The 13,355-nt window shown below is 48.2% G+C and overlaps 2 protein-coding genes across 2 annotated transcripts in view; both read right to left on the reverse strand.

Moving 5' to 3' along the window:
• LOC116073936 (lymphocyte antigen 6G-like) overlaps window positions 1-5,503 on the reverse strand; it is a 27,332-nt gene extending 21,829 nt beyond the window's left edge. The window contains exon 1 of the mRNA XM_031346303.1: window positions 5,411-5,503. The gene's annotated coding sequence lies outside the window, so the exon portion shown is untranslated. The remainder of the gene's footprint in view (window positions 1-5,410) is intronic.
• LOC116073959 (lymphocyte antigen 6A-2/6E-1-like) lies at window positions 1,308-5,158 on the reverse strand. The gene is made up of 3 exons (XM_031346349.1): window positions 5,067-5,158; window positions 3,633-3,749; window positions 1,308-1,902 (listed from the first exon to the last, which is right to left on the reverse strand). Exons 1-3 carry the CDS (start codon window positions 5,134-5,136, stop codon window positions 1,685-1,687), a joined length of 405 nt encoding a protein of 134 aa, XP_031202209.1. The 5' UTR covers window positions 5,137-5,158; the 3' UTR covers window positions 1,308-1,684.
• Window positions 5,504-13,355: the final 7,852 nt, after the last annotated feature.

The raw sequence follows: 13,355 nt of genomic DNA on the forward strand, positions 1-13,355 counted from the left end.
TGTTCAAACACAGTATAGCCTATTTGATCATTGCTCACAGATGATCATTACAATGAGTCATTGCTCTGCTTGTAGACCTGCGGCTTCTGATACACTACCAATACTGGGTTTGTTCCAGGATTTTTCTCTGATGCTGTTACCTTGTGTCATGGAGATCCTATAGCTTTGGATCTCCAGGACCAGCACCTTCATATGCACCAGCCTTTCATAGATGGGGAAGATGCTGGGGTGAGCCAACACTAAGACCTGGATCTGGCCCTGGAAGTTAGTTGTGTTGGACATCCCCCCAGTTCACCTACACTCAACTACCAAGGCCAGCTCTACTGCTTTGCCCAGGTGGGGGTGAGGGCCAGCTCTCCTGTCTATGGCAAATGGCAAGAGTCAGGACCAGCTCACCTGTGCCCATGTCATTGGGGCCAGCTCTCCTGCAGGGCCTGAGGGCCTCAGTCAGTGAGGCCATGGGCAGTCTGCCTTTTAAAACAGAAAGAGAATTGCCAGGGTGGTATTGAGTGTATACCTGCAAACCCAGCACTCGGAAGCAGAGGCCAGAAGACACTGCAACAGAATCAAGGCCGAATATGGAAGAAAGTTCTAGAATCCCTACCCGTGACTCAAATCTCATGTCCCAGCTGGCACCTTGGCCACATTCCTGGATCTATGCCTGTCCCAGGGGAGAAGGCTACAGGGACCAAGGCTTCCCAGGTTGACTGTTACTTCTAACTCAAAGATCTTCACCTTGACACAATCGCAGATCTTCAGGACCTCCAGAGCAGGGAGTAATGTCCATAGCACCCACGTTTCCAGGGTGCTGTCCATCTCTGTGAGGACTCCTGTGTTGTTAACTACACAGGGTCTGGTCATCTCTGGGGCAGCAAGCTTTCAAGGCCCAAAATATAGAGCAATGATGGATCTCAGGTTGTCAATAGGTCAAATCAGGCCTTCCCAGTAAAAGCATCCAATATAGACTAGGACTCCAGAAGAGGCAGTGTGAGGCTAGGTTTGCTCTGATCTAAGCATGAACCCCTGCAGGACATGGATTCCACCTCTAGAGAAAAAGAATCTGACAGGGAAGCCCCTACCCATCATTGAGGGCTCATCTCCTGGGCTTCCCCACCACAAGCAAGTGCTTTTTGGAAGTGGGGGAACCTCTCCCCCCAGTTCTGCCCACCCAAACCAAGTGGTCTCCCCAACTCTGAGCTGCCTAACATGAACTAACTGTTGTGGTCGGCTGAAAGAGCAGAGATGTGAACTGGCAGGCAGGACTAGGTGGACTCGATGTAGCAAGAAAAAATGGAGATCTTGGCTGGAAGAACAAGGTTTATTGGAGTCAACAGAGGGACATTGAGCAGCCCATGTGGGAGCCCTGCAGGACCCCAGATACTTATATGTGGATGGTGATGGCATAATACCTTGGAATTCTGCGTCTTACCTAGGCTGGCCATGTGCCTCCAGGGCCAAGAATAGCAAGTCACAACAAAATGGTATTTTAGGAAGTACAGATTTGAAAGTCCTAGAAAGGAGTGGGGCACCTGCCCAGCAGGGGCTATAAAGCTGACACAAGGTGTTCCACACACTACTCTTACCTTGGAGTTTCTATAACTCATAATTCATCACTAGAGGGCTCCAGTAAGCAGTGCTTACACATGAGGGTAAAAGGACAAGGGTGGGGTCGTTGGAAGGACCATCACAGCAAGGTCTGCAGGAGGACTGAGCCCAGGCTGAACAGAAGCACCCCTGCCATGGTCCAGGTGCTGCCTCCAGTGGGAACGGCTGCATTGCAGAGGTCTGCCTTGCAACAGGAAGTCTTCACGTTGAGGGTAGTTCCCAGGAAGTCAAAATTTTCAATATCAGCAGGGCAGATGGGAGCACAGAAATGGTTCTTTAGTTTACTTCTTTGAAAGTCTGCAAGACATCAGGGAGTGGCTCATGTCTTATGCAGGGACAATATGCAATCCCAATGTCTGGGCCACATGCCACTAGAAATGAATGGTCCAGACTTGTCTCTAAGGCATGTTGAAGCCAGACATGGTAGCTCAGACTTATAATCCAAGAACTTGGCAGACTGAGGCAGGAGAATTTTTATGAGTTCAATTCCAAACTGGGCTACATGGGGGCTTTGAGGCTATTCTGGGGCTAGAGTGAGACCCTATCTCAAATAACAAACAAAATGAAAATCAAAACCTTGGGCTGGTAAGGAGACTTGGTGGATAAAGTGCTTGTTCACACAACCATGGAAACCACAGCCCGATCGTAAGAGCACATCAAAAGATGGACAGACATGGTTGCCTACTTGTGCTCAGGACACAAAGATGGAGATCCCTGAGGTAAGCTCCCAGGCTAGACCAGCTCAACCTGCAAGCTTGGGGGTTCAGTGTGAGACCCTTCCACAGTAAATTCTCATCAACTTTCCATACACTTGTACCTCCCCCGGGTATGTACATCCACACGTGTGTACACATGTGTCATTACACGAAATGTGCTAGGGAAGCAACTCAGTTACTGAAGTTCTTGCCACATGGAAGCCTAGGGACTCAAGTTCAATCTGCAGCAACCATGTAAAGAGCCAGCCAAGCATGGGAGAGCTGGATATGATCTCTGTGCTGGCAGGTGGACGGAGATGGAGCGGGGGCTAAGTCCTGAGAACTCTCTGCTGCCTCCCTTCTCTCCACCCCCAGGATACTTGGCAAATCCTAGGTCCCAGAGAAAGATCTTGTCTCAAAAGATAAGGTGGTTGGGACTGGAGACAGGGATCAGCAGTTAAAAGCACTTGTTGCTCTTACAGAAGCCCAGGGTTTGGTTCCCAGACCCCACAGGTTGGTTTACAACCATCTTAAATTTCAGTTCCAGGAGATCCAAGATACATTTGCATAAAAAAGTAGACTGTGCCTAAAGAATTTGTCGTAAGGATGTCCTCTGAGCTTTACATACATTACATTACATGCCTTCATACATGTGTACCCACATTTAAGACACACATACACAAAGACACAGCACAGTGTAAGATCGCACAGTGGCACAGCAGAAAGGGCAAACACCCTCTCAGACTCTTGCAGTTGCGCAGGCAGTTATATCTAGGAGACCTACTCCAGGAGACAGGCAGGCTGTGGGCAGGACCAGGAAACTGGATAGCAGGGCAGGGCTGCCTCTGCCTTGTCTACCTGGAGGATATGCCTGAAACTGGCACTGTAGAGGATCTGATATGCCCTAAGGTCTCTTTCTTTCAACACTCCTATGTCGTCCTTTTAGCCTAGCTCCAGATTCCTTCATTATGTGCAAAGACTCACTAGATGCTTCCAGCTCTCCTGGTCTGTCAGTGAGCCAGTGAGACCCTAGACATATATGCTATGGGCCCATGACCCTAGACATATATAATATGGGCATATCACATGACCACACTGGCAACAGAAGGGGATAATGAACACCATTATCATGCCAATGGGCAGTCCGGCTTGATGATCCACATCCCAGCACATCCCTGGACCCCAACAACCCCCACTTTGCAGGAGTCCCACTCCAACCCCAGGACAGCTCTACATGGAGGGAGGGGAACCATGATCCACAATAAGTTCCCAGACCCTACTTTTATCCAAAGCCAATATCACCCATCTTTATATAGGCCACAGAGAATTTACCTTTAATACTTTCTACCATCTGAGTAACACAGAGTCCATCAGAGAAGATGCAGGTAGTTGAATTGCAGGAAGTCTCAAGTGGGACCCCCAGGCAATTGTAGCACTCCAGCCCCTGAGCTGAGAAAGAAGCCAATACATGAGGGGTAGGGCATGTCCTTCCTAGCCCAGACCCCTCCTCTCCAAGGTCTTTACTCCTACACCTCCTGGAGGCCAGGAGGAGACAGAGCAAGGACATTACTGCCCAGTCACCTCCGCCATAAGCAAAAGTGAACCAAGAGCCACGTTTGTTCAAATATGCTCAGTACTGCTATCTCAGCTAGCCAGCCTCACAGGAGAGATCTGCACCCCAGGAGGTATTAGAGAGGCAGTCACCATATTTGGAGGACATAGATACCAAATGTCTGCTGAAGCCATGAATGCTTGTGTAAGTATGTACTGGATCCACCAGACAGGAAGCACTGTTCTGACCTGTCCCACCCTACACCTGCACAGCTGGCCCTGGGTAATGGAGAAGACAGAGCACTGAACTTCCCAGAGTCCAGCTCAAAGCTGAGGTTGACCATGGTCGCTGTCCAGCAGCCACAGAGAACTGGGTACTTGAAAGGGAAGCTGGAAAAAGGACTGACAGTCTAGAAGGACTAGAGCAGGACAAAGTTTTCTGGCCAAGGCTCAAAGATTAATATTCAGCTCTGCGTTTATATAGGGAAACCTCACAGTCCCATCCATTGTTTCAGCCGGATTATGTTGCAAAGCAAGCTGAGCAGGCAGTCTGCTACTCTAGGAAAGGGTAGGCTCGGCAAGGAGGAAGCCCTCCACTAGGTCAGCTAGGTCAGAAGATCAACTGGGGGAAACAATTAGTCTGTTTAGCCTGCTCAAGGCTGGGGGAAGAGCACACACCACAAGGCTTCCCACAGTACAGCTGTAGCTAGAAGTATAGGGAGTCTGAGAGCTCAGAACCTCTTAGAGTAGGGAAGTTCTAGCACTGGGTTTTCATGTGGCATGGGCTGGGCATAAGAAAAATTCAAATGCCAAGAGTTAAGGATTCCAAACCCCTTGATTTCCAAGCTGGGGAGGAAAAGAAGCCTCTGCCAGTTTGTGTGCACACAGGCCAGTGTCCTGACTGGGAGGCCAGGGCAGCAGGGTAGAGTCAAGGACAGGCTGCTCTGGAGGCCAGGGTTTGTGGCAGAGGTAGTGACGTCCAAGAGTCCTTCTGGCATGTGGTGGTGGTTGCAAGGCAGGCGCTGGCAGGTTTACAAACCCAGTAAAGCACCCCAGCACTGGAGGCTTCACCCACCACAAGCCAATCCCCAATCCCCTGACCAAAGGACACCCAGGGCACGAGGCACACAATGGAAGTGCAGGTGTCCCCACAAGCCTGAGGCCCTTTTCCATCTCCATTGTACCCTCCTGCCCCTCTCTCATTTTCTATCTCACCTCTTTCTGCCCACAGTAGGGCCACAAGAAGGATGAGCACACAGGACTTCGTAGCATGAGAACTGTTCATCCTCACAGAAGGAGTGCACAGATAAAACCTTGGAAGGGGGAGTCAGTTAATAGACACACAATCACATTCCTGGGCTCTCACATGGCTCAGGCATCCAATCTTCTCTCCCTCCAACCCTCCACACAGCTTTCCTCAAGGAATAGATGTCTGCCTACTTCTCTTATCCTCCACCCACCCAGCTTTTCCTTCCTCATCCCACACTCACACCCACAGCCCCATCCTGAGGGCTCTTCCCTTTGCCCCCTAGCAGCTCCCTCCTGACACCAGTGCTTACTTCCTCTCTGACCAGGCTGCAGGCACAGTGACAAGGTCTCTCAGATGTGGACTGCAGTAAGTCCTGTAGTTTCCCTCAGCTCCTCCCAGCTGGCATCCTGAAAGGGGAGGGGTTTCAGGGCTTAACTCCTCCAGGCCAGCATGTTTATTGCTTAAGAGTTAGCAAGGTTTGTAGGTGACCTGGTCAACCAGATAGATAGCCTTTGGGGAGGGAGGACCACTCAGTTGGGGAGGGACCATGGTGCAGGAGGACTAATTGGGCAGAAGGGCAGGGGCCATGGTTGGCTTCTCCTGGCCATTCAGAAAGCAATGGAAGGAGGCAATTTTTTCAGCCTTTTCCTGGCTTTTGTTTGTTTGTTTGTTTGTTTGTTTGTTTGAGACAGAGATTCTCTGTGTAGCTTTGGCTGTCCTAGGACTTGCTTGGTAGACCAGGCTGGCTCGAACACACAGTTATGAAAGGTGTTCAGTAGCTGCTTCTACCACCACCACCTGGCTTTTTCCTGTTTCTAAATAGAAGGTACGGGTTGCAGTGGCTTGGAGCCCATGGCTCTCCTTCCTATAAACAGTCAAACAACTGACAAATACTGGGAGACTGATTTTGGTGAGCAAACTCCCAACATGGTCTTGTATCTGCAGAGTGAGAGTCCTGATTGAAGAACTTACAACAACCGGGATGGAAGTTATTAAGCAGTGTCTGATGTGTTTGGGTGATGTATGGGGCTGCGGGTGCTATTAGCATCTGGTAGGTAGAGCCAGGGATGCTTGTCATGGCACAGGCAGTCTTATGCAGAGGATGAATGACCCCAGTGTCCCTGCTGCCCAGAAGCCTCCAGGAAGAAGCCACATGCTCATTCTCTCTGCTCCAGTTTGTATGTCCCCTGTCCCTTCACCTATGAGATCCTAGTCCAATGTGTCCCACAAAGGACTCCCTGTTCCTTATGTTACCACCATGTGGCATAGTATTCTAATAACTAAAACCCTTATTAATTAGCCAAATATTGATGGCATCTGTGACCCAGCCCTGAGATGATTCTCAGGGCCCTCAGAGCAAGCCAGATTCTGAGTGTCCTAACCTCATGGAGCTAAGAGCCCAGTAAGTAGCCCCACTTAAGTGTCTGCAAGACATTGCTACAGGTTAGAGTAGGAAGGCTGGGCATAGAAAGAGATCTGCACTGAAGATCATCCTGAGATGACACCACAGCAAAAGAACAGCTATGCTCAGGGGACAACTGAGTCCCGAAATGGGCCACAGAATGAGTGAAGTTGAGTGCATCCACTTTAGTAGGCAAGGCTGCAAAGTGAATGGAGTCAGAGGCTCAGACAATTTCATGAGGATTCTCCTGATGGAAGCCACAGGGCTCAAACAAGGGTCTTGTTCATTCTATCGGTTCTGGGTGGTTCCAGATGTAACACTCCAGTGTCAGTGTTCTGGGTTACACAGGATGATTGATGGAAGAAAGAGAAACAATGCAGGCTGAAGTCAGGATTCTCAAGGAGCAGTGGGGAGTCAGCCTTTCCAGAATTGAATACCAAACCTGAAGACTGCTTCAGATCCTCGAGGCCAACCCTCCAGAATTCATGCAAGACATAATGATTCTGTTAAAATTCTGTTACACTCCAGGGCCTCTACCCTCGACCATTACAAAATCCCTTCCCTGTTACCCTAGAATCTATGATGCAAGCAGACCACATTTGCTACCAACACAGCATAACCCAGCACAGTGGTAGGAGGAAGAGAGCAAGAAAGAAAAGTCGTCTTTGTAATTCCTTCACATGCTGTGCTAGGCATTGGCTCATGCATGAACAAGTAAGTGTATGTGAAGCAAAGAGCAGCAGACAGCAAACAAACAGGGCATCTATGAAAGGTCCAAGTGACAATGCCTCCCAATGTCACCACCCAGTGAGTTGATGGAGGTGATTTACAGAGGATAGGCGAGGTTACTTACAGGACATGGGTAATTTCTGAGCAGCTAAGTCACCATCAAGTCTCACCCCATCGTGGAAGCAGTGTCATGGAGTCCCTCTTTCAGTTACTCCTCTGGTTCCTCTATATTCTAGCATCTTTTGAGACCACTGGTGGATGGAGGAAGGTTGATGGCTGGAACCACAGGTCGCAGTCCTCCCTTCTGAGTGTAGAGAGCTCTGCCCAGTATCACAGACCTGTTGGAGTTTTGCTCTTCTGTCTCCATTGCCAGGGCTCCTGGGCCAACGTTATCCCTACTCCAGGATGGCAATGGGGCCATCGCCTTCTCTTTGAAGGAAAAGGCCGTATAACCACAGTGTAGGGCACTGTTTCTCTGAACGTCTTAAACTAGGGGTTCTCATGAGTCCTCCACTTTCCACCCACCACCACTGTTGGGGATCTACTTCCCTCAGTGGTGGATCCCTGCCCAAATTACTGACAGGCCACTTGAGTTAACTCTTAATGGAGAGGGCAACAGTGTACTTGAATATTCTTAGAGTTAGAGGGACCAGATGTTGCCAGGCTTGTGTTAGAGAAGCCAGGCCTTCTGCAGAGAGAGCGACATGCAAGACAAATACACACCCAGCCTTCTCTCCTGCCTTCCAGTTCAGCCACAGGCCTGACTACTGTCATGCTGAATAGGTCAAACATTAGCCATGCCCATTCCCCTCCTCAGAGAATTTATGACCTCTGTTAAGTAGCCAAGGTCGTATATGCCTCCCTCACCATCTAGAGTCATATAGCAAAGATTTCATGCTAACTAAGTGTACTTCCTCCAAATGCCCCTTGCCTCTCCCCCATGGGCTGCAGTCTCAGGATGCAGAGGAGCTGGGAGCAGGGTGTTGCAGGGATGGTGGGTATGAATGATTCAGAAGACTGTGTAAAAGGACAGTTCCTTTATTGAAATAGAGGGTCTAGATTGTATTGCTTGAGTCAGGGGCAGAGGAGGAAAGGGCTAGTTTAGGAAGTGCCACACTGGGGGCAGGGGACTTCCAAGTGCCAATTGCATGATTTCTAAGAAGACAGTTCTCTGGTAGGAAAGAGAAACCTGACTGACTTTATCATTCCTGGCCTTTTGTCTCTGTGGAATTAAGTAAGCCCAAGCCTGATTAGGGTAGGGAGCAGCCCCACTCCTGCAGGGCTCTAGGAGAGCTGTCTAGGAGCATGGGCAGTGTTAGCATTTCTTCTAGGCCCTGCCCCACAGTTACCTGGCAACAGCAAGGGATGCCTGATTCACTATAAAAGGGACTGCTTAACCTTCCTCACTCTCTTTTCTTGCTCTCTTCCTCTCTTCCCCCTCTGTCCCTTCTCTCCCCATTCCCCTCCCCCTCTCTCTCCATGAGCTCATAGCTGGCCTATACTCCTCTCTTCTCTCTCTCCCTCTCTCTCTCTCTCTCTCTCTCTCTTCCTCTTTCTGACTTTACTTCCCCAATTCTCCTTCCCATGCCCTAAATAAACTTTATTCTGTACCTCTGTGGCTGGTACCTCAGGGGAAGGGATGCCTCACCATGGGCCCACAGAAGCACCCCCTCCCCCACACCACACTGAGCCTCCACTAAAAATATCCCTGGTTTGCTCTTTCTTTTTATAAAGCATATCAGTCACTACTCAGTCTTCAATGGCACCCAATCAGAATCAAGTGTGTTTCAAATTTGGCTCCACACTGTGGTAGTGATCTTCTTCCCCCACGTTAGCTGACAGTGTGTGGCCAGTCTGAGGCTCCACAGTTACAGGGAGGCGTCTTTGTAGGAGCTTTGTATGCTTTGTGCTGGTTCATGGCCTGTCATAAGCACTAGATTCTTCCCTTCGCAGCCTCGTGCCTATTTTCATGTACTCATTGTCTTATTATTTATGTGAGTTAGAGCTTTACAAAAGTCAATCCATTTTGCTTCTGAAAACACTTGCTCTGTATCTCCATCCATCTGTGTGATGAGGCAAGACAGTGCTGAGGGTCCTCCATCTTGTACCCTTGCTAAGGCCACTTCCAGGTTTAACTAGAATCTGATCTCCTTCATGGAGAATCCATTGAAAGCTACCTTGCTTTCTTCTAGGAACCAAAGGTCAGGATGTTCTAGCTAACTTATCTCAGCCTTTAGTAAAACTGCTGGGTTTGTGTGAAACAAGCTCCCACCCCCCACCCCCACCCCCACCCCCGCTAGCTAACTGATCTTCTTAGCTCCTGTTAAAACTTCAAACTGCTTCCTTCTTCAAAGCTCCTGTGCCTGAGACGCCAGGATGTGATTTCAGTCTTCAACAACTCTATTTTCTCACCCCTCAGGGCCACAGCTAGGTACCCAACACTTGGGTGTGGTCCCAGATGTCTGGAATAAAGACTTTCAATTGGCTTTACACTCAGTGTGAATGTGTGAGTGGCCATCTCTAGTCATCTCCCAGTAAAATCGGTTACATATGCCTTGAAGACTATAGAAGCTTTGGACCTGTTCACACAAAAATTCAGCTCTCACCTCAAACGGAATAAAAGAGAGTTTATTCTGAAGCCAAATACAAATGAGGATGGTCTGGGAAAAGCCTGAGGTTACATCTGATAAGTTATTTCTCTGCCAGTGAAATGAGCCAATTCAAGCCAGATACACACACACACACACACACACACACACACACACACACACACATACATGCATACATACATACCCAGAGTCTGAAACCAAACAACATCAAGTTCCATGTATCGATATGATGAAGTTTTTATACTGACAACCAAGAAAGTCCTAAATTGAGGTACTTTTCAAACACACTGGTGAAAACATCAGGAAAGGGGTTACAGTGAATTCAGGACACCTCTGATATAGGCTCCAGATGGAATCTGATGACTCACGGGTTTCTGGTTGCAGGAAGCTAGGGTTTTATTAATGCATTCCTAACGATTCTGTTAGTCACAGGATGATAGATCAGAGAAGTGGCCATGGAATGGCTATTTATGATGGTAAAGAAATCCTGAGATAAATTACAATAACTCTGAACCTGCAGCGCTGTAACCTCTGCACAGTCTCGGACGTTCTGTTCTTTTACCAGCTTTGGAGATGGTTCAGTGCAAGGTGCAGCTCCTTTCTGGAACTTTCCTTTGAAGTCCCCACCTCCATTTCCTGGTAAACATCCAGTTTGCCACTACTTAAAGCCTAGTAGAAAGAACATAATACCCCTGGCCTTGGAAGAGACAGGGCAATCTGTCTAATCCTGAGATTAGAACGCTTTGTATTAATGTCCTCTCTTCTGCATCTGAAGAGTTAGGTAGGCCTGTCAATCACCTGTACAAGAGACGGCCCCCTTGGGAAGGCTGATTCACCTAATGTCATGCCACAATGCCATATGGTTCTGTTATAAAAAGGAACAGAGTGCTGAATGGTCATGACTTGGGATGCACCCTAGAATATGTGAAAGAAGCCAGGCCCAGAAGGTGTGAACCGCTTGGCTCTGTTTACACAAAGTATCCAGAACATATGAATTTGTAGAGATATAGGGAAGATTGTCAGGGGTTGGGGGAGGGGTGAAGAGTATCTGCATAATAGGTGTGACATTGCCTGTGGAGGGATGGTGACATTGCCTGTGGAGGGATGGTGACATTTCCTGTGGAGGATGGAAAGGTGGGCTTACAGACAGCACATTCTAGGTGCTTTACCTGGGCACAGGGATTATGATCATGTGTCCTGTTTGTACAGTAAGTGCTCTTCCTCATGAGCCACTCCACCCCAGGCTGGACTCACACTCATGTTCTTCCTGCTTGCCTGTCCCCAGTGCTGGGACTGCAGGTCAGCACAACCACAACCGACTTAAGGTTTTTATTCTTAAGTCTGGGATCTCTGTTATTGCTTGTATTCTGGTGTAAGACACCATCACCAAATCTAGGTCCATGGAGTTCTCCTGTGTTGTAACAACTGTAGTTTGGTAACTGACCACAGTGGGTTTACCCCAAAGAAACGGCTCAGGTATGCCAGGAAAAGAGGAAATGAGAGTCCCACACCTCATCTTTCTAAACAAGGCAGGAGGGTAAGGGAGAGACTTACACTTTGGAGGCTGAGCTCCTATGTCAGGGCAGTAGGTGGGGCTCAGCCTCAATCCCAAACTCTACTGCAGAGAGGAGCGCCCCTAGAGGCAGAATTTAGCATGACAGCCAGCAAGGTTAGGGTCTGGATGAGTGAGGACAGGAGGTTTGGGCTGGTTGTAAGTGGCTTTCTTTGAAGGGCATCATCTGAAACAAACAAGCACAAAAACTGAAAATTAAGCCGCTTTCCTCCTTAAAAGCCGAGGAATGTGTCACTGAGTTACTGCTTAGCTCGTGAGACGACACTGTGGATCTATTTGGGTTGATTTTATTTATTTCATTTAATTTTATGTTATTATTTTTTGGTGAGGTAAGGATCACTGGATTCTGATGGTACCCAGCTGTCCCAGCACCAGCTGTGCAAACATTATTTTTCTCCACACAGAGAGACATGGCACTACTGTTAAAATCACTCCAGCATGAACATGAGTGTGGGCTTCTGGACTCTGCTCACTCTCCTCGCTCCCTTCCTTCCTTCTCTCCTGTCTCTCCACCCTCCACCTTCCACCTGACAATCTGAGTTTGAACCCTAGGTTCCACAGAGTAGAAGAAGAACTCCTGTAAGTTGCCTTCTGACCTCCATACATGCATCTGTGCACATAAACATATATTATTAATAAATGATAAAAGTATTAATTAATCAATAATTAACTAACAAATAAAAATTTAAAACCCTTCCTATTTTTAATCCTCAAATACCCTCCCATTTATTTAGATCTATCTTCATTTCTTTCACGGCTTTTAATGTCCCAGGCTTGTCCCACCTTGTTAGTCTTATTCGTCGGCTTCTGCTTCTTCGTAGGCTATTGTAAAAAGAACTGTTCCCTTCACTTCCTCTTGCTCTTCATTGGCAGTCTATAAGAACATCACCGGCTTTGTGTGTTGACCTCATCTCCTGCATCTTGGCTGAGTTTTCCCCCTTAGCTCTTCCTACTTATTACAGAACCTTATTGATGGTTCTGCTTTTCCAGGTAAATCCTTTAATAGAAGGTGTGGAGAGCAGGGCATGGAGAACCCACCTGTGATCCCAGCACTGAAGGCCTCAAGTTCAAGGCCAGACTGGCTTACAGAGGGTTGGAGGCAAGAGCCTGAGAGCCTTGTGGGCAGAGCTAGTTCCTCTCCTTGGCCAGCAGGTGGCATCTTCTCGACCAGTCTTCAGGTGGCTATCTCTGCACACCTCCACGCCCTGATCTCTTCTTATTGGACATCATTCCAATTGGGTAAGATCTGCTCTAATGGCCCCATTTTGTCTTAGCTAATAGCCCTGTGGCAATACATCAGAGAATGGCCTCATTTTGCCTTAGTTAATAGCCCTGTGGCAATACATCCGAGACACTAGGGACACTAGGGACACTAGGGACTTCAACACATGAGGCTTCAAAGTTTGAAGGTAAAAAGCTACTTTGAATTTTCTTCAGTTTTGTGTTCTTGTTGGTGCTGGTATGTATATGCTTGGCCCAGGGAGAGGCACTATTAGGAGGTGTGGCTCTGCTGCACCAGGCCTGTTACTGTGGACCTGGGCTCTTCCTAGCTCCCTGGAAGTCAGTCTTCTCCTGGCTGCCTTCAGATGAAGATGTAGAACTCTCACCTCCTCTAGCCCCACATCTTTCTAATGCTGCCAAGCTCCCACCTTGATGATAATGGACTGAACCTCTGAACCTGTAAGCCAGCCCCAATTAAATGTTGTCTTTACAAGAGTTGCCTTGGTCATGGTGTCTGTTCACAGCAGTAAAGCCCTAAATAAGATAATGTAGGGGGCTAGAGAGATGGCTCAGTGGTTAAGAGCACCGACTGTTCTTCTGAAGGCCCTGAGTTCAAATCCCAGCAAGCACATGGTGACTCACAACCATCTATGACAAGATCTGACGCCCTCTTCTGGAGTGTCTGAAGACAGCTACAGTGTACTTACATATAATAAATAAA

The sequence above is a fragment of the Mastomys coucha genome, unplaced genomic scaffold (genome assembly GCF_008632895.1).
Source record: "Mastomys coucha isolate ucsf_1 unplaced genomic scaffold, UCSF_Mcou_1 pScaffold11, whole genome shotgun sequence".
Taxonomy (NCBI): Eukaryota; Metazoa; Chordata; class Mammalia; order Rodentia; family Muridae; genus Mastomys; species Mastomys coucha.

Coding starts and splice junctions, on each gene's coding strand:
- LOC116073959 (XM_031346349.1), bottom strand. CDS start 5,136: ATGAACAGTTCTCATGCTACGAAGTCCTGTGTGCTCATCCTTCTTGTG. Junction 3,750..5,066: donor CCTACTGTGGGCAGAAAGAG/GTGAGATAGAAA, acceptor CTTCTTTCTCAG/CTCAGGGGCTGGAGTGCTAC. Junction 1,903..3,632: donor GATGGTAGAAAGTATTAAAG/GTAAATTCTCTG, acceptor GATGTCTTGCAG/ACTTTCAAAGAAGTAAACTA.